Source organism: Amblyraja radiata, chromosome 23, assembly GCF_010909765.2.
Source record: "Amblyraja radiata isolate CabotCenter1 chromosome 23, sAmbRad1.1.pri, whole genome shotgun sequence".
NCBI lineage: Eukaryota > Metazoa > Chordata > Chondrichthyes > Rajiformes > Rajidae > Amblyraja > Amblyraja radiata.
In genome coordinates, this window is record NC_045978.1 from 41,051,333 (window position 1) to 41,070,199 (window position 18,867).

General features: G+C 54.1%; 1 protein-coding gene across 3 annotated transcripts in view; it reads left to right on the top strand.

The window, feature by feature from the left end:
• The window catches only part of tox2 (TOX high mobility group box family member 2), a 117,602-nt gene extending 101,885 nt beyond the window's left edge, over positions 1 to 15,717 (top strand). For all 3 annotated transcript variants that reach the window (XM_033042138.1, XM_033042136.1, XM_033042137.1), the window contains exons 5-9: positions 1,110 to 1,337; positions 9,648 to 9,728; positions 11,336 to 11,686; positions 12,706 to 12,845; positions 14,730 to 15,717. In XM_033042138.1, coding sequence (XP_032898029.1) covers positions 1,110 to 1,337; positions 9,648 to 9,728; positions 11,336 to 11,686; positions 12,706 to 12,845; positions 14,730 to 14,766 — 837 coding nt within the window. In that variant the 3' untranslated portion in view covers positions 14,767 to 15,717. The remainder of the gene's footprint in view (positions 1 to 1,109; positions 1,338 to 9,647; positions 9,729 to 11,335; positions 11,687 to 12,705; positions 12,846 to 14,729) is intronic.
• The last annotated feature ends 3,150 nt before the right edge of the window (positions 15,718 to 18,867 follow it).

Below are 18,867 nucleotides of genomic sequence, written 5' to 3' on the forward strand. Positions count from 1 at the left end.
GGGGGGGGAGAGTGGCGGGGGGGAGAGTGGCGGGGGGGAGAGTGGCGGCGGGGGGGGAGAGTGGCGGGGGGGAGAGTAGCGGCGGGGGGAGAGAGTGGCGGGGGGAGAGAGTGGCGGGGGGAGAGTGGCGGGGGGGGGGTGAGTGGCGGGGGGGGAGAGTCCCAGCAGCTCCCACAGTTAAACATTAACCCTCTGCGCTGCTTCAAACACCTGGTGCATAAAAGATCGTTCTTTAAATTTCTTTGGACATTTCTATTTCTTTATTAGTTGTAAAATATTGCAAATGAGGGTGACGTGTGTTTGACAGCCGCAGAGGAAAGGGGTGATTGGCTTTCTGTAGAAATGAGGAACTGCAGATGCTGGTTAATGCACAGAAGGACACAAAGTGCTGGAGTAACTCAGCGGGTCAGACAGCATCTCTGGAGAACATGGACTGGTGATATTTTGGGTTAAAACTTCTTCAATCTGATTCTTCAATCCATGTTCTCCAGAGATGCTGCTTGAGCCATTGAATTTAGTTTAGTTTAGAGATACAGCGTGGAAACGGGCCCATCGGCCCACCGGGTCCGCGCCGACCAGCGATCCCCACAAATTAACACCATCCTACACCCACTTGGGACAATGTTTACATTTACCAAGCCCATTAACCTACAAACCTGTAGGTCTTTGGAGTGTGGGAGGAAACCGAAGATCTCGGAGAAAACCCACACAGTCACGGCGAAAATGTACAAACTCTGTAGTCAGGATGGAACTCGGGTCTCGGGTGCTGTATTCGCTGTAAGGCAGCAACTTCTACCCTTGCGCCACTGTGACTGCCCTCAGTTACTCCAGCACTTTGTATATATTGTTTTGAATTATTTGTGACGTCTGTGCTGGGTTCGTTGGGAGTGTGGGCTGGTTCAGGGGGTGAAGGGTAGGTATGAAACAGAGAGAGAGTGGGGCATACAGACACACGGCATGGAGATAGGCCCTTCAGCCCAACTCATCTATGCCAACCAAGATGCCCCATCTGACCTACTCCCACCTGCCCGCATTTGGTCCATATCCCTTTAGGTCCAGGGAGGGTGGCACGTTGCCGTGCCCGGTCTAACTGGCGCTTTGCCTTACAGATGAGTGGGGACAAGAGAGGGGGTGTGGACATGGGCAAGAAGACCAAGGGCCAGAAGAAGAAGAAGAAGAAGGACCCGAATGAGCCGCAGAAGCCGGTGTCGGCGTACGCCCTCTTCTTCCGTGACACCCAGGCTGCCATCAAGGGGCAGAACCCCAGCGCCACGTTCGGTGACGTCTCCAAGATTGTGGCATCAATGTGGGACGGGCTGGGCGAGGAGCAGAAACAGGTGGGTGGGGGAGAGGGGGGGGGGGGGAAGAGGGGGGGGGTGGGGGAGGGGGGGGTGGGCAGGAACAGGTGGAGGTGGAGGGGGGGCAGGGGACGGGGGAGGGGGAGGGGGGGATGGGCAGGAACAGGTGGGTGGGGGACGGAGGGATGGCGGTTCGGGACACACACACAGGCATACATAAACATACAGGCACACACGCACACACACACACATGTGTTTTTACATTGATGGAGACCAGGGGGTGTCTACTCCCCGCCCGTCTCTATTGGGACCAGGGTCTGTGTGAACATCCGTGCCCACGCACCTGGGCTGTGGTTTGGCCATTACTGAGTGGCAGCAACACGGTCCAGCCGTCTCCCACAGAGCCGGGAGTCCAGCTGCTCACCCCGTGTGTGGACCCCTCACCCCTCACCCCTCACCCCTCACCCCTCACCCCCACAGTGCAGAGGGCCAACTCTGGCCCGCACCCATCAACTGAGGGCAGCACGGTGGCTCAGCAGTAGAGTTGCTGCCTCACATCGCCAGAGACCCAGGTTCCATCCTGACCTCGGGTGTAGTCTGTGTGGAGTGTGCACGTTCCCCCTGTGACTTGGTGACATGTGGGTTTGCAGGTTAATTGGCCCCCCTGTAAATTGTCCCCAGTGTGCAGGGAGTGGATGAGAAAATGGGATGACAGACCTCGTGTGTAGGGGTGTTCGATGGCTGGCATGGACTCAATGGGCCAAAGGGCCTGTTTGTGTTCTGTATTTGTAAACTAAACTGAGTCAACTAGACTCTGGCAAACCATATAACTTTATTCCGAATAAATATATATATAAAACACAAAACTGCAAAACTATTCACAATGTCTACACATTCAATAGTGTCAAACTTAGTAGTTTTCACACCTGTCTTTAAACAAAGCACTCTACTGTAGGAAAAATGTTGTTCATTTGGAAAGAGTGCAGAGAAGATTTACGAGGGTATAGGTCTTTATTCTCTGGAGCGCAGAAGGTTAAGGGGGGACTTGATAGAGGTCTTTAAAATGATGAGAGGGATAGACAGAGTTGATGTGGATAAGCTTTTCCCTTTGAGAATAGGGAAGATTCAAACAAGAGGACATGACTTCAGAATTAAGGGACAGAAGTTTAGGGGTAACATGAGGGGGAACTTCTTTACTCAGAGAGTGGTAGCGGTGTGGAATGAGCTTCCAGTGGAAGTGGTGGAGGCAGGTTCGTTGGTATCATTTAAAAATAAATTGGATAGGCATATGGATGAGAAGGGAATGGAGGGTTATGGTATGAGTGCAGGCAGGTGGGACTAAGGGTAAAAAGTTGTTCGGCATGGACTTGTAGGGCCGAGATGGCCTGTTTCCGTGCTGTAATTGTTATATTGTTATTATATGGAGGGTGTTGCCAGGACTAGATGGCCTAGCCTACAACAAGAGGTTGAACAGGCTGGGACTTTATTCCTTGGAGCGCAGGAGGATGAGGGGTGATCTTATAGAAGTGTATAAAATCATGAGGAGAATAGATCGGGTAGATCCACAGTCTAAACAGATCAAAGTTTTGTTTATTATTGTCACGTGTACAGTGAAAAGATTTGGTTGCGTGCCATCTATTCAATTTGTTATCCATTCAGCTATCTCTCCTTGGTTCCCATGCGATTTAACCTTCCAGAGCAGCCTACCATGTGGAACCTTGTCGAATGCCTTACTGAAATCCATGTACACAACATCTACAGCTCTGCCCTCATCCACCTTTTTGGTCATGTCTTCAAAAAAAATCAATTAGTGAGACGCGACCTCCTACGTACAAAACCATGTTGACTATCCCTAATCAGACCTTGCCCATCCAAATGCCAGTATAACCTAGAATACTCAGAATACTCTCTGGTAACTTTCCAACTACAGATGTTAAGCTCACCGGCCTATAGTTCCCAGCATTTTCCCTGCAGCCCTTCTTGAAAAGAGGCACAACATTTACCACCCCCCAGTCTTCCAGCACCTCTCCTGCATTTAAGGACGACAAGTAAATTTCAACCAGGGCTCCTGCAATTTCCTCTCTAGTTTCCCGCAATGTCCTTAGATATATCTGATCAAGCCCTGGAGATTTGACTACCTTTATACACGACAGTATCTTCAGTACTTCAGTACTTCTTCGACGGTAATACTGACTGCTCTCAAGACACTTCCATTGACTGCCCCAAGTTCCTCCGTCCTGCTGTCTTTCTCCTTGGTAAATAGAGGAGAAATACTCATTGGAGCATGTTGGTCAGTATGGGCGAGTTGGGCTGAAGGGCCTGTTTCCGTGCTGTGTGACTGTGACAGTCGGGGCAGCTAGTGGCAGGCAGTGATACCCACATCATAGCATGGGCTCCAACCCCTGGTGCCTTTGCCCCTCGGGCACGGCTGTGTGAGTCAGGCAATCACGTTGAGCAGTGAGCTCTGGCCAGATGTGGGATTGTGGTCTTTAGGTCGGGATTTGTCCTGGGCTGACCTGCAGATTGACCGCTGGACATTAGAATCCGTGGATGTCAGCTGACCCATTCTCTGATTCAGTGATTCAATGACCATATTACATGCATGTAGGTCCAGTGAAATGACTTGTTTTTGTATACAAGCCAGTAAACCCATGCAGCAGACCCCACCTGGACAGTGCATGGAGTCGTACACCGAGTCACCATGTTTCTGGCACCGACACAGTTTCAGATGTTCTTAATACAGTCTTTGCCTGCAGCAGCCCCTCTGCTGGGCCCCTCTGTTCTCAGCGGTCCCCCACCCTCTCTCTCTGTTGCATGTTTGTTTAGTTTGTTTGGCGGCAGACATGTCGGGCATGGGTGCTGGTTCCAGAGGTAAAGTGGCCAGTGACAGCCACGTGAAGGGTACCACCCTGGCACCAGTCTCCCGGGCGGGCCAGCCTGTTTGCCCATCCTGTATTTGCCCCCCGTTGCCAGGGTACTTGCCCAGCCCCGCGCACCTGCCCAGACGGGCCTCGTTGTCCGGGCTGGGCAGCTGAGGGGTGGTGAGGGGGTGGTGAGGGATGGTGAGGGGTTGCGGAGGGGTGGTGAGGGGTGGCGAGGGGTGGCGGAGGGGTGGTGAGGAGTGGTGGAGGGGTGGTGAGGGGTGGTGAGGGATGGCGAGGGGTGGTGAGGAGTGGTGGAGGGGTGGTGAGGAGTGGTGGAGGGGTGGTGAGGAGTGGTGAGGGCTGGCGGAGGGGTGGTGAGGGGTGGTGAGGGATGGTGAGGGATGGTGAGGGGTGGCGGAGGGGTGGCGGAGGGGTGGTGAGGGGTGGCGGAGGGGTGGTGAGGAGTGGTGGAGGGGTGGTGAGGGGTGGTGAGGGCTGGCGGAGGGGTGGTGAGGGGTGGTGAGGGGTGGCGGAGGGGTGGCGAAGGGGTGGTGAGGGGTGGTGAGGGGTGGTGAGGGGTGGTGGAGGGGTGGCGGAGGGATGGTGAGGGGTGGTGAGGGGTGGCGAAGGGGTGGTGAGGGCTGGCGGAGGGGTGGTGAGGGGTGGTGAGGGGTGGCGGAGGGATGGTGAGGGGTGGCGAAGGGGTGGTGAGGGGTGGCTGAGGAACCTGAGCCATATGGCACCAGTGTTGAGTTAGCTCTCCACTGCCCAGCCTCCCTCTCCAGCGACCCCTGCACTCTGGGCAGATTCCCCCATTCCCTGCCCTGCTGTACTCTGCCCCCTGCCAGTGCCCTGCCCCATGCCCTGCACAATGCCCTGCCTTGTTCTGCCCCCTGCTCTGCTGTGCCAGAGTTTATGACCTCTGGTTGCCTAGCGACTGTGTCCATGCTCAGTAATACGGGATTAGCAATTCCACTGTCCTTTGCCTCAAGGTCACCTGTTCCTCAACAACGCTCCGATGTTTAACCCTTTCCCACCCCCACACAGCCTTCACAAATCCTCCTTGTGAAACTAGAACATATCCTTTTAGTTTAGTTTAGAGATACAGCGCAGAAGCAGGCCCTTCAGCCCACCGAGTCCGCGCCGACCAGCGATCACCCCGCACACTAGCACTATCCTACACCCCGTTCACTAGCACTATCCTACACACACACACACACACACACTAGGGACAATTTACAATTTTTACCAAAGCTGTGCGACTTTGGAGTGTGGGAGGAAACCGAAGCACCTGGAGAAAACGCACCCGATCACAGGGAGAACGTTCAACTCCATATAACCATATAACCATATAACAATTACAGCACGGAAACAGGCCATCTCGACCCTTCTAGTCCGTGCCGAACACGTACAGACAGCTCCCGTAGTCAGGGTTGAACCTGGGTCTCTGGCGCTGTGAGGCAGCAACATCCTCGTGAGCCCAGAACACATTCACTGAAAGTAAAGGCATTCCCACTGTGAGGTTAATGAGCCTGTGTGAGGTTGCTGGCTGCCCGCTCCACACCAGGCATGTACAGGGGGAGGGCAGGAGTTGATAGATCAGCCACCATAAAATGGTGGAGTGAGCTCGATGGGCTGAATGGCCTGATTCTGCTCTAATGTCAAGTTCTATGTCTACACAGACTCAAAACTGTTCTCGTGGGTGTAACGGCTGGGAGAGGGTGTAATAGTGTTTGGGGGAGGCCTGGGCCTGGGATAGAGATACATTAGGGGAGACTCTCAGGGGAGGGGGTGGTGGGCAGGAGGCAGTGGGCATCAAGGCACACTCTGCCACCTGTGCTGTGAGTGTTTGTGTTGTGAGCCCCTTGCCTTGGCGAGACCCTGCATAGACACGGCACCAGCTCCCAGCCGCGGCCGAGCCCAGGCCCATCTCCACCAGCGGTCGTCTCTGTAACAAATGTTTCAAAGAACAAGAGGGTTTCATGCAGTTCCCGTTAGCGGCTCACTCCAGCAGGACGCTGTGTGTCCCGGTTTGTTGTGTGTGTGGTTACACCTCATCAACCCTGCATCAGTCACAGTACTTCATTGTCATTAGTAACATCAGCCACTGTCATACATTGAATGTAGACACAAAATGCTGGAGTAACTCAGCGGGACAGGCAGCATCTCTGGAGAGAAGGAATGGGTGACGTTTCGGGTCGAGACCCTTCTTCAGACTGAAGTTATTCAGTGAATGTTCCCTATTTCTGAATGCTATTCGTTATTCCGAGTGCCTCCAGGATTAACTTTTGTCTGGTGTCTGTGCCTGAAGCCCAAGGGACTCATCCACTGAACGTGCCCCTGTGCATGTGCCAATGCAGAGCCGTGCTGAATGCACCTCACACCCACAGTTCCTGCACACATGCACGTCTGCCACAGTGGCCCTATTTCCCCAAATCAAGCAGCACATTGTTACTGTCCTTTCATTCACAGTCTGGCTTCACAAGCTCTGTGACATTAACCCCTTCATAGTGTCGATGCCGCCAGCCAACCACACTCCCCTCCCAGGGACTCTCTGCCTCAGCGCTAGTCTCTTTGTCCCTTCATCGCCGGCCAGTCCTTGAGTCCGACTCGGACACCCTCACTCACACTGTCTGTAACCAGACTATACTGGACGGCATCTGCACTAAACGCTATTCCCTCTACCCTGTGTACACTGCGCATGGCTCGATGGAATCATGTAACTCTTTCCACTAACTGGTTAGCACGCAACAAAAAAGCTTTTCACTGTACCTCGGTACACGAGACAATAAACAAACTCAAACTAACACTATTGAGTGTATTCTGTGGGCAGTTGGCTCCAGACACCGGGTAAGCTCAATTCCCCCGTTGCCTACAGAGCGCTTTCTGAGACAGAATAGAGAGTTAAAAAAACTCAGTGGGTCAGGCAGACCCTCGACCCAACCTGCCCACACCGGCCAACATGTCCCAGCTAGTCCCACCTGCCTGCGCTTGGTCCATATCCCTCCAAACCTGTCCTATCCATGTATCTATCAGATGCTGCTGCACCCGCGGAGTTTCTCCAGCATTTTTGTGTACCTCCTATCCATGTACCTGTCTGTTTCTTAAACGATGGGATAGTTACAGCCTCAACTACCTCCTCTAGCAGCTTGTTCCATACACCCACCACCCTTTGTTTGAAAAAATTACTGCTCAGATTCCTGTTAAATCTTTTCCCCTTCACCTTGAACCTATGTCCTCTGGTCCTCGATTCACTTACTCTGGTGCATCTACCCGATCTATTCCTCTTATGAATTTATACACCTCTATAAGATCACCCTCATCCTCCTGTGCTCCAAGGAATAGAGACCCAGCCTACACAACCTCTCCCCATAGCTCTGGTCCTGGCAACATCCTTGTAAATCTTCTCTGTACCCTTTCCAGCTTGACAACATCTTTCCTATAACACGATGCCCAGAACTGAACACAATAAACTTTTGTATCATCGACAAACTTGTTAATCTTGCCTCTGTTCTCATCCAAATCATTGATGTAGATGGCAAACAGTAACGGGCCCAGCACCGAACCCTGAGGCACGCCACTAGCCTCCAGTCCGAGAAGCAACCTTCCATCTTCACCCTCTGCTTCCTTCCATGAAGCCAATTTGTTATCCATTCAGCTATCTCTCCTTGGATCCCATGCGATATAACCTTCCACAGATCTGCCCTCATCAGTCTTTTTGGTCACATCTTCAAAAGCCTCAATCAGATTTGTGAGACACGACCTCCCACGTACAAAACCATGCGGACTATCCCTAATTAGCTGTTGTTCATCTAAATGGCTGTACAACCTCTCACTCTAGCCCGTGTGGCTCTGGTCCTGTCGGTCCATGTGGAGTGTCCAACACTGAAGCAAACCCACTGATGAGGTGCTTAGACATGGTCAGTAAGAGTTGGCCCACTGCACCACAGTGTGGTGCCTAGAGACAATAGACAATAGGTGCAGGAGGAGGCCATTCGACACTTCGAGCCAGCACCGCCATTCACTGTGATCATGGCTGATCATCCACAATCAGTACCCCGTTCCTGCCTTCTCCCCATTTCCCTTGACTCCGCTATCTTTAAGAGCTCTAACTCTCTCTTGAAAGCATCCAGAGAATTGGCCTCCACTGCCTTCTGAGGCAGAGAATTCCACAGATTCACCACTCTCTGGGTGAAAAAGTTTTTCCTCGTCTCCGTTCTAAATGACCAACCCCTTATTCATAAACTGTGGCCCCTGGTTCTGGGCTCTCCCAACATCGTGAACAAGTTTCCTGCCTCTAGCGTGTCCAAACCCTTAATAATCTTATATGTTTCAATAAGATATCCTCTCATCCTTCTAAAGTCCAGAGTATACAAGCCCAGTCACTCCATTCCTTCAACATATGACAGTCCCGCCATCCCGGGAATTAACCTGGTGAACCTACGCTGCACTCCCTCAATAGCAAGAATGTCCTTCCTCAAATTTGGAGACCAAAACTGCACACAATATTCCAGGTGTGGTCTCATCAGGGCCCTGTACAAGGCCACACCTGGAATATTGTGTGCAGTTTTGAGATCAGTGGCGGTGACCATTAGACGACAGCACCGGTCAGCAGTGGTGAGCAGAGGGTATTGCACTGGTCAGTGGCGGTGACATGTACTGGTCACAGGCTGAGCTTCCGACCACCAGTGGCGGTGGGCAGCGGTGATGTGGGTTTGTGGGGCCCAGTGAGCGGGGGTGATGTGGGTTTGTGGGGCCCAGTGAGCGGGGATGATGTGGGTTTGTGGGGCAGTGAGCGGGGGTGATGCACTGGTCACTGGCGGTGGGCAGCAATGATGTGGGTTTGTGGGGGCCAGTGAGCGGGGATGATGTGGGTTTGTGGGCCCGGTGAGTGGGGGTGATGCACTGGTCACTGGCAGTGGGCATCAATGATGTGGGTTTGTGGGGCCCGGTGAGCGGGGGTGATGTGGGTTTGTGGGGCCCGGTGAGCGGGGGTGATGTGGGGCCCGGTGAGCGGGGGTGATGTGCGTTTGTGGGGCCCGGTGAGCGGGGGTGATGTGGGTTTGTGGGGCCCGGTGAGCGGGGGTGATGTGGGTTTGTGGGGCCCGGTGAGCGGGGATGATGTGGGTTTGTGGGGCCCGGTGAGCGGGGGTGATGTGGGTTTGTGGGGCCCGGTGAGCGGGGGTGATGTGCGTTTGTGGGGCCCGGTGAGCGGGGGTGATGTGGGGACCGGTGAGCGGGGATGATGTGGGTTTGTGGGGCCCGGTGAGCGGGGATGATGTGGGTTTGTGGGGCCCGGTGAGCGGGGGTGATGTGGGTTTGTGGGGCCCGGTGAGCGGGGGTGATGTGGGTTTGTGGGGCCCAGTGAGCGGGGGTGATGTGCGTTTGTGGGGCCCGGTGAGCAGGGGTGATGTGCGTTTGTGGGGCGGTGGTCCGTGTCTCCGGAGGTGGTGGTGATAATGGACCCTCGTGTGTTGCTTCACAGGCCTACAAGAAGAAGACAGAGTCGGCTAAGAAGGAGTACCTGAAAGCCTTGGCAGCTTACAGGGCCAGCCTGGTGTCCAAGGTGAGGCAGTGCCCGCTTGTCCAGCCCCAGGGGGGCAGTGGGGGGCAGGGGGGGGGGGGTGCAGGCAGCATGGCCACAGGCTACGGCCACACCACGTGTCCACATGGGCAGCAGAATCAGCCCTATGGGCATCACGCTCATGGCTGCTCCGTCAGCGATGTGGGGGAGAGCTCCGTTACAGAGAGGGGAGATTATGGGAATCTGGCAGCGAGTTGGAGGCAGGAGAATGTGCAGAAGCAGGACATACATGCGGGAAACACACAGCAGGTCAGGCAGCGTGTGGAGGAGAAACTGTTAACCTTTCACCTTTGACCTTTCATTCATGGGGTGGCACGGTGGAGCAGCGGTAGAGTTGCTGCCTTACAGCACCACAGGCCCAGGTTCAATCCTGACATTCTCCCCGTGACCCTGTGACTTTCCTCCGGGTGCTCCGGTTTCTACCCACATTCCAAAGACGTGCAGGTTTGTAGGTTAATTGGCTTCTGTCCCAAGTGTGTAGGATAGTGCCAGTATAGGGGGAGGGGAGGGGGGGGGAGGATCTTTAGCTGACGTTACCAAAGGTAAACAGTGGACACAGGAAATACTGACCATAAATAACTGATCACCAAGTTGAGGATGTGTTTATGAAGGAACTACAGATGCTGGAATAATCAAAGGTGGACAAAAATGCTGGAGAATCTCAGTGGGTGAGGCAGCATCTATGGAGCGATAGAATAGATGACGTTTCGGGTCGAGACCCTTCTTCAGACTGATGTGGGGGTGGGGGAACATTGACGTTCAATGGGAGGGAAAGGTCAATGCTTCTCCCTCCTTCCCAGCTCTCCCACAGCCCACTGTCTCCGCCCCTTCCTTTCTTCTTCCCGTCACCCCCCACCCTCACATCAGTCTGAAGAAGGGTCCCGACCCGAAACGTCACCTGTTCCTTCACTCCATAGATGCTGCCTCACCCACTAAGTTTCTCCAGGATTTTTGTCTACCAAATTGAGGATGGAAATCTGCCTTCAGAACTGAGGAAAAAAGACACCGAATGCTGGAATAACTCAGTGGGTCAGGCAGCATCTCTGGAGAATGTGGATAGGTGACGTTTCAGGTCATGACCCTTCTTCATATCAGAGGCCATAAGTCTTTAGAGATGTCCCAACCTGAAACATTGCCTATCTCCAGAGATGCTGCCTGTCCCGCTGAGTTACTCCAGCATTTTGTGTCTATCGCAGCATGATCAGCGGAGTGGAGGCAGGGTGCTGGGGGAGGGGGTGAGGGGGTTGGTAAGGGTCAGTGGGGTAGGGGGGTGAGTGGCGGGGGGGTGAATGGCGGGGAGGTGAGTGGGGGTGTGTGTGGGGTAGGGGTGAGTGGGGAAGGGGTGAGGGGGTTTGTGGGGAGGGGTCAGTGGGATAGTAGGGTGAGTGGGGTAGGGGTGAGTGGGGGAGGGGGTTGGTGGGGTGAGTGGGTGGGGTGAGTGGGGGAGGGGTTGGTGGGGGTCGGTGGGGTAGTGGGATGAGTGGGGGGGGGGTGAGTGGGGGAGGGGTGAGTGGGGGAGGGGTGAGTGGTGTGGCCTGAGGGAGGGTATCACCAGTGTGTCACCCTCTACCATGTGTTTCCCTTCACAGAGCTATAATGAGCCGGTGGAGCCCAAGGCTGGTCAGTCGGCCGTGCCACCCCACCTGCTGCCCACCAAGCCGCCCCTGTACAGCCTGGCCCAGGCCTCGGGCACTTACATCGGGACCCCCCCCTTCCTGGGGCAGCCGGAGCTGCAGCCGTACCCAGGACCTGCCCACCACCGACCCCATGGCCCCAAACCCACCCTCCCCGGCTCACCCCCTCCCCCACCCGCCTTGCAGATCAGCCCCCCCCTCCACCAGCAGCTCAGCCTGCACCAGCATCACTCCGCCATGCAGCAGCCCCTGCACCCACACCCGCTGCAGGTACAGGCGCAGCTGCACTCACCACCCGCGCAGCAGGTGAGTATCTGCCTCCACACATCTGTCGCACTGATGGGATAGTTTGGCATGGATAGGGTGGGCCGAAGGGCCTGCTCTGCTGATCCTGACCCAGAGGGGCCGAGGGGCCGAGTTTGTCCTGAATTGAAGCAGCATCCACACAGGCTGAGCTGCCCTCAATGCCGACCAATGCCGACCAGCGCTTTTTGTTTGGCTTGGGATTCCGGCGGCTGCACTACTGGTGGGGGCCAGGACTGGGGGGGGGGGGGTCACTGTGACATAGACCCAGGGTGGGGGTGGATGTGAGGGTGTTGTGTGCCCTGGGTTTACGCCACCACACAGCCTGCCCTCAAACATCTGCTATCTTTGTCAATCCCAAAAAAGCAAGGAAGTGTAGGAAGGAGGTGGTTGAACCCGAAGATGGACACAAGATGCTGGAGTAACTCAGCGGGACAGGCAGCATCTGTGGAGAGAAGGAATGGGCGACATTTCGGCCCACAATGTCCATGCTGAACATGATGTCAACACCAACTCATATTCACCTGCACGTGATCCATATCCCCCCATGTCTAAGGGCCTATCATAAGCCTCGTGAACACCAACTATCGTAACTGTGTCCACCACCCTGGCAGCAGATTACAGGTCCCCACCCCCCTCTGTGTCCCCACCCCCCTCTCTGTCCCCACCCCCCTCTGTGTATAACTGGCCCCACACATCTCCTTTAAACATTGTCCCTCTCACCTTAATGCAACGCCCTCTAGCGTCTAACTCGTCCACCCTGGGCAAAAGGTTCTGACTGTCAGTGTGTGTTTAAATGTCAGAAACAAAGAACTGCAGATACTGAGAAGGGTCCCAACCCAAAACGTCACCCATCCATGTTCTCCACGGATGCCGCCTGAGCCGCTGAGTAATCCAGCGCTCTGTGTCTGTGTTTAGTTGTCATTTGTACGCGAAAGAAACAATGAACGTGTGTGTAGCTCGTGACTCCAACATGGGCAGGTGATCCGTGCTTCACCCTTCTCTCCCCCTCCTGTACCCAGGGTTACACTCAGCTGCCGCTGGAGTTCCAGAGTGGTGTCAGTGCCCCGTCCCCAGGCCCTGCTGGCCCCAACGCCCCGACTCCAGGCAGCGACTGGGAAAACGAGTTCTGCAACAGCGAGTGCATAATCAACCACTGCAGGTAAACCGGCGCGGATACGGCCCGGGGCACACGCGGGGCACACGCAGACACGGCCCGGTGCACACACGGACACGGACACGGCCCGGGGCACACCCGGTGCACACGCAGGACACACGTGGGCACGGCCCGGGGCACACGGGGCACACGCGGACACGGCCCAGGGCACATGCAGGACACACGCGGGCACGGCCCAGGGCACACGCGGGGCACACGCGGACACGGCCCGGTGCACACGCAGGACACACGCGGGCACGGCCCGGGGCACACGCGGACACGGCCCAGGGCACATGCAGGACACACGCGGGCACGGCCCGGGGCACACGCGGACACGGCCCGGGGCACACGCGGACACGGCCCGGGGCACACGCGAGGCACACGCGGACACGGCCCGGGGCACATGCAGGGCACATAGAAAACATAGAAATTAGGTGCAGGAGTAGGCCATTCGGCCCTTCGAGGCTGCACCGCCATTCAATATGATCATGGCTGATCATCCAACTCAGTATCCCGTACCTGCCTTCTCTCCATACCCCCTGATCCCTTTAGCCACAAGGGCCACATCTAACTCCCACTTAAATATAGCCAATGAACTGGCCTCGACTGCCCTCTGTGGCAGAGAGTTCCAGAGATTCACCACTCTCTGTGTGAAAAAAGTTCTTCTCATCTCGGTTTTAACACAGCCCGGGGCACACGCAGACACGGACACACGCGGACACACACGGGGCACACGCGGACACAGCCCGGTGCACACGCGAGGCACACGCGGACACGGCCCGGGGAACATGCAGGGCACAGCCCGGGGCACACGCGGACACACACGGGGCACACGCGGACACACACGGGGCACACGCGGACACGGCCCGGTGCACACGCGGACACGGCCCGGGGAACATGCAGGGCACAGCCCGGGGTACACGCGGACACACACGGGGCACACGCGGACAACTGTCATATGCTGAGAGAATGGAGCAGCTGGGCTTGTACACTCTGGAGTTTAGAAGGATGAGAGGGTCTCTCATTGAAACGTATAAGATTATTAAGGGCTTAGACACGCTAGAGGCAGGAAACGTTTTCCCGATGTTGGGGAAGTCCAGAACCAGGGGCCACAGTTTAAGAATAAGGGGTAAGCCATTTAGAACGGAGACGAGGAAACACTTTTTCACACAGAGAGTTGTGAGTCTGTAGATACTTTCAAGAGAGAGCTAGATAGGGGCTCTTAAAAATAGCGGAGTCAGGGGATATGGGGAGAAGGCAGGAACGGGGTACTGATTGTGGATGATCAAACATGATCATATTGAATGGCGGTGCTGGCTCGAAGGGCCGAATGGCCTACTCCTGCACCTATTGTCTATTGTCAGTGAGTGTAGCGGTAGAATTGCTGCCTCACAGCGCCAGGGATCTGGGTGCCATCCAGACTTTGGGTGCTGCCTGTGTGGAGTTTGCACGTTTTCCCTGTGATCTACGTGGGTTTCCTCTGGGTGCTCCGGTTTCCTCCCACATCCCAAAGACGTGCAGGTCAGTGCGTTAATTGCCCCGGTGTGGGGGTGAGGGGGGAGGTGATGGGAGTGTGGGAAGAATTAAATGGGTCTAGTGTAGGATTAGTGCAAATGGTGTTAAATTAGCACGGACTCAATGGGCCAAAGGGCCTGTTTCTGTGCTGCATGTCTCCCTAATTCACTACAGAAATAATCAGAAGGATGGTGTGGAAAGAATATTTGCAGCCTTGTGTGGCAATGTGTGGCAGTCAGAGTTGTGCTGATACTGGCAGCAGTTTGGAGTTGGGTCAAAGCCAAGACTGTGTGAGGAATGTGCTGAGAAGCTGCAGCGTTGGCAGATTGCAGGAGTGCGTGCTTCCTCACTTGTCCCTCTCTTCCTCCCGTGCAGCCTGTTACCGCGGGACAAGCCTCTCTACCTCACCTGAGCCAGTGCTGCACCTGTACTGGACTTCACCAAGGGAGCCAGGTGTCTCGCAACACTGAGGACGTTAAAGACACAGCAAGCATTCGGAGTTCCCTCACCAGCCCGCCGCCGCTCCCCACTTCTCCGTAGGCTTCCAGGCCTACACCTTGGCAAGACACACCTAGTAAAATTAAAGATGGGTGACAATCTAACTCCGGCCTACAGTGCAAACCTTTGTCTTTCCCCAAAGGTTAGATCTCAATTGCCTGAAGCATATGTTGGCTCAGCAAGTAATTCCAGAGCCTTGGCCTTATGCACCTGCCCTTCACATGGCAACCTCCCCTCTGTGCTGGCCAGTAACAGACTGACCATGGTCCATGGTGGAGCAATGACCACTGGCCCTGATCACCAGACCACTTGAATAACAAGTTCAACTGGCAAAGACTTGACACTGTTAAATGTGAACAGTCCGTAAGGACACCGTATATTTAGGACCTTGTTTACTGTAGTTTTACTCAATGTTTTAGAGGTGTTGACAATTCCACAAGCTTTATGTGTTGGAGACTTATTCTGTGATTTAACTTTATAGAGAAGAGAGTATTGTTTTTGTATCTGATTTTACTCGATTCCTTGTTGGGTGATTGTTTAGCGAGCAGGCTTGTCCTTTGTGTCTGAAATGCCAAATGTGTTTGTTTTGTTAAACATCAGTGACCAGGATCTTTTACAAACACTTCCCATAGTTTTTAATACTCATTTCCTGCCAATGCCTGATTATTTAATGTTTTTTTTGATCATCACTGCCTAGCTTATTTAAAGAAACAAATTCATGTGTGCGCTGTGTTTTTAATGAGTTGGTGAGCTCGCTGAAATAATGCTGTTTGATTCAACAACAGCTGTCAGACCTTGTGTTAAAATGCTTTGTGACTTGCATTTCATTCTCCCCGAGTAAATAAAGAAGTAATTTTATACTCCAGGGACGTGTAACGCTCCATCCTTTCCATGGAACACTCACTTACTCACCAGCATTCCCCTCTGCACCATCACACACGCACAAAGCTCAACCCAATGCCGGATGTTGTTATGAAAGGATTCAGTCACAGAGTGATGCAGTGTGGAAACAGGCCCTTCGGCCCAACTTGCCCACATCGGCCAACATGCCCCAGCTACACTAGTCCCACCTGCCCACGTTTGGCCCATATCCCTCCAAACATGTCCTATCCATGTACCTGTCTGTTGCAATATTCCCTGCCTCAACTACCTCCTCTGGCAGCTTGTTCCATACACCCACCACCCTCTGCGTGAAAAAGTTACCCCTCAGATTCCTATTAAATCTTTTCCCCTTCACCTTTAACCTATGTCCTTGATTCACCAACTTTGGGCAAGAGATTCTGTGCAACTACCCGATCTATTCCTCTCATGATTTTATACACCTGTATAAGATCACCCCTCATCCTCCTGCGCCCCAAGGAATAGAGACCCAGCCGACTCAACTTCTCCCTATAGCTCACACCCTCTAGTCCTGGCAACATCCTCATAAATCTTCTCTGAACCCTTTCCAGCTTGACAACATTGTTCCTATAACATGGTGCCCAGCACTGAACACAATACTCAATGTGGTCTCACCAAGGTCGTTGGTAATGATTGGATAACGTGTGGTCTTGGCATCTCATCCAGAAGCCTGGGCCGGGTTCTGTTCTGCCTGTTCTCTCCACCCGTGCCTCCTCTCCCCGTGCTTGGCACGGAGCTCCATGGGTCACACGGTCCTGGCCTTGGGCAGAGGGTGGCACTGCTGACTGGGCAACGGGTGTGGGTCAACATGCCTGGGGTAGACTCTGGCTGGTGAACTCTCCCCTGGAGGAGCAGCCTCTCCCTGGCAGTGAGGCAGGGCCACCCCTCAGGGTTGGTGGGGAGAGATCTCACTGCCAAACTGCTGAGTGATTTGCTTAGGTCTGGAGCCCCTCGCTGCTGTGGGGGGGGGGGGGGGGGGGGGGGGGGGGGGGGGAGATCACCGGGAACGCAGTGGCCACTCGTACACAGCAAGATCCCACAAACCAAATGCTGCAAACACTCAGTAGGTCGGGCAGCGTCCGTGGGGAGAGGAGGCGCGCAACCAGCTCAGATCAATAGTCCTTCGCCTGGACGGGACAGGATGGGCCGAATGGACTCAACATGGAGAGAAACAGAATGCAAAGGTGACGGCCTGCAGGAAGAGCGTGTGGAAATGGGGCACACAACGGGCCCCACGGCTCCCCGGGAATGGGGCGACAGGGATCCAGGCCAATGTTCGTGCCGTGGGGGCCTGGGCACGGTGGGCAGCACGTGGTGGGCTGGCAGAACAGCGGAGAACCACACATTCTGGCAATCAGCATAGACCTCGCACTCACAAACACACTCGAACTCACACTCACTATCTTCAGTTTAAACCAGCATCTGCAGTTCCTTCCTGTACATGCAGTTCTCAGCCTTTTCTCTGCAGCCCTTCTTGAATAGAGGCACATTTGTCCCCGTCCAGTTTACCAGCACCTCTCCTGTATTTAATGATGCCTCATAAATCTCAGTGGGTGCTCCCACTATTTCCTCTCCAACTTCCAACTGTGTCCTCAGATATATCTGACCGGGCTCGGGAGATTTGTCTATCTTCATACACGCAAGGACCTCCAGCACCTCTGCGATCGTAACACTGATTGCGCTCAAGACACTTCCAGTGACTGCCCCAAGTTCCCCCGTCCTCTCTTAACTCACAGTAAGTACAGAGGAGAAGTACTCAGAGGACCATCTTCTGCGACTCCATAAATTCTCTTGGGACTATCCTTAATGCTATCTGCCAGAGCTATCTCCGGCCCCTTTTTGCCCTTCTGATTTCCTTTTTTAGCTTACTACTTAGTTCTCAAAACACCTCCAGGATCACACTCCACCTTACTCTTAACCAAAGCCTCAATTTCCCTCGTCATCCAAGCTTCCTTACGTTTGCCTGCCTTGCTCTTCACTCTAACAGGGACGTGCATGTCCTGGACTGTTGGTTAAAACATCCCACTTTCCTGCTCTCAAACCCTCAAAGTTGGCCTTGCCCAATTTCGCATTTGAACATTCTGTCCCTATTCATAACTATCTTAAATCTAATCAAACAGTGGTCACTGGTCCCAAAAGGCTCCTCCACAAACACTTCATTCACTTGCCCTCCCGACTAGATCAAGTGTTCCCCTCACACATGTGGGGTTCGCTACATGTTGCTGGAGATAACTCCAGAACACTTCTGAGAAATTGCACCCCTTCTAAACCTTTCACATTATGATTTTCCCAGATAAAAGTAGGGGAAAGTTAAAATCCTCTACTACGCCAACTGTTTTAAACCTGCAGCTGTCTGCAATCTCCTGGCACATTTGCTCTTCTAATTCAGGGTTGGAGTCACAGCCCTGCCTGCTACTCAAACTTGACCTTTCACCCGTCCCAACAGCTCCTGAGAGGAACAGCCACTGGGACCTCCTGCACTCCACGTTTAATTCCCTTCCTCATCGTCACTCACCTTTGACCTTCCTGTACCCCTGATGTGACAACCTCGTTTTAGGTCCTGTCCGGGAAGCTCTCGTTTTCCAGGATGGTCCTGAGGCCATCCAGCTGCTGCTCCAGTTCCCTAACACGTCCTACAGGAGCTGCACCTAGTCACAGTTCCCACAGGTGTAGTGATCAGAGGCACCAGCAGTGTCCCTGACCTGCCTGTCCCACAGTTACAGCATTTTGTGTCTATCTTCACTGCAATAACGTGCCTGCCATTATCACTGCAGCTAAATCAATAAACAGTGGGCACACACACAGCTAATTGAACCTTATTCTCATATCTGCTGCTAACAGCCCTCTGGCCTCAGACTTCACCTGCACACAGCTCCTCACCCAACATAGCCGCTCCCAACAGCCAGGTCGCTCTGCCACCAATCACCCTCGTTTTATTTGATATTCAATTAACTAATTAGGATGTTCCAGCCAATCCACCGAGTCGTTGCTCAAAGCTGCCGCTCCTCTTCCGAGCTCTGCTTTAACCTTCTGTCAGCTTGTGGTGGCCAACGGAACACAAACCATCGCACTAGGGGCATGAGAGAGAGCCTTCTGTCTGCCTAGTGCCTGTGCC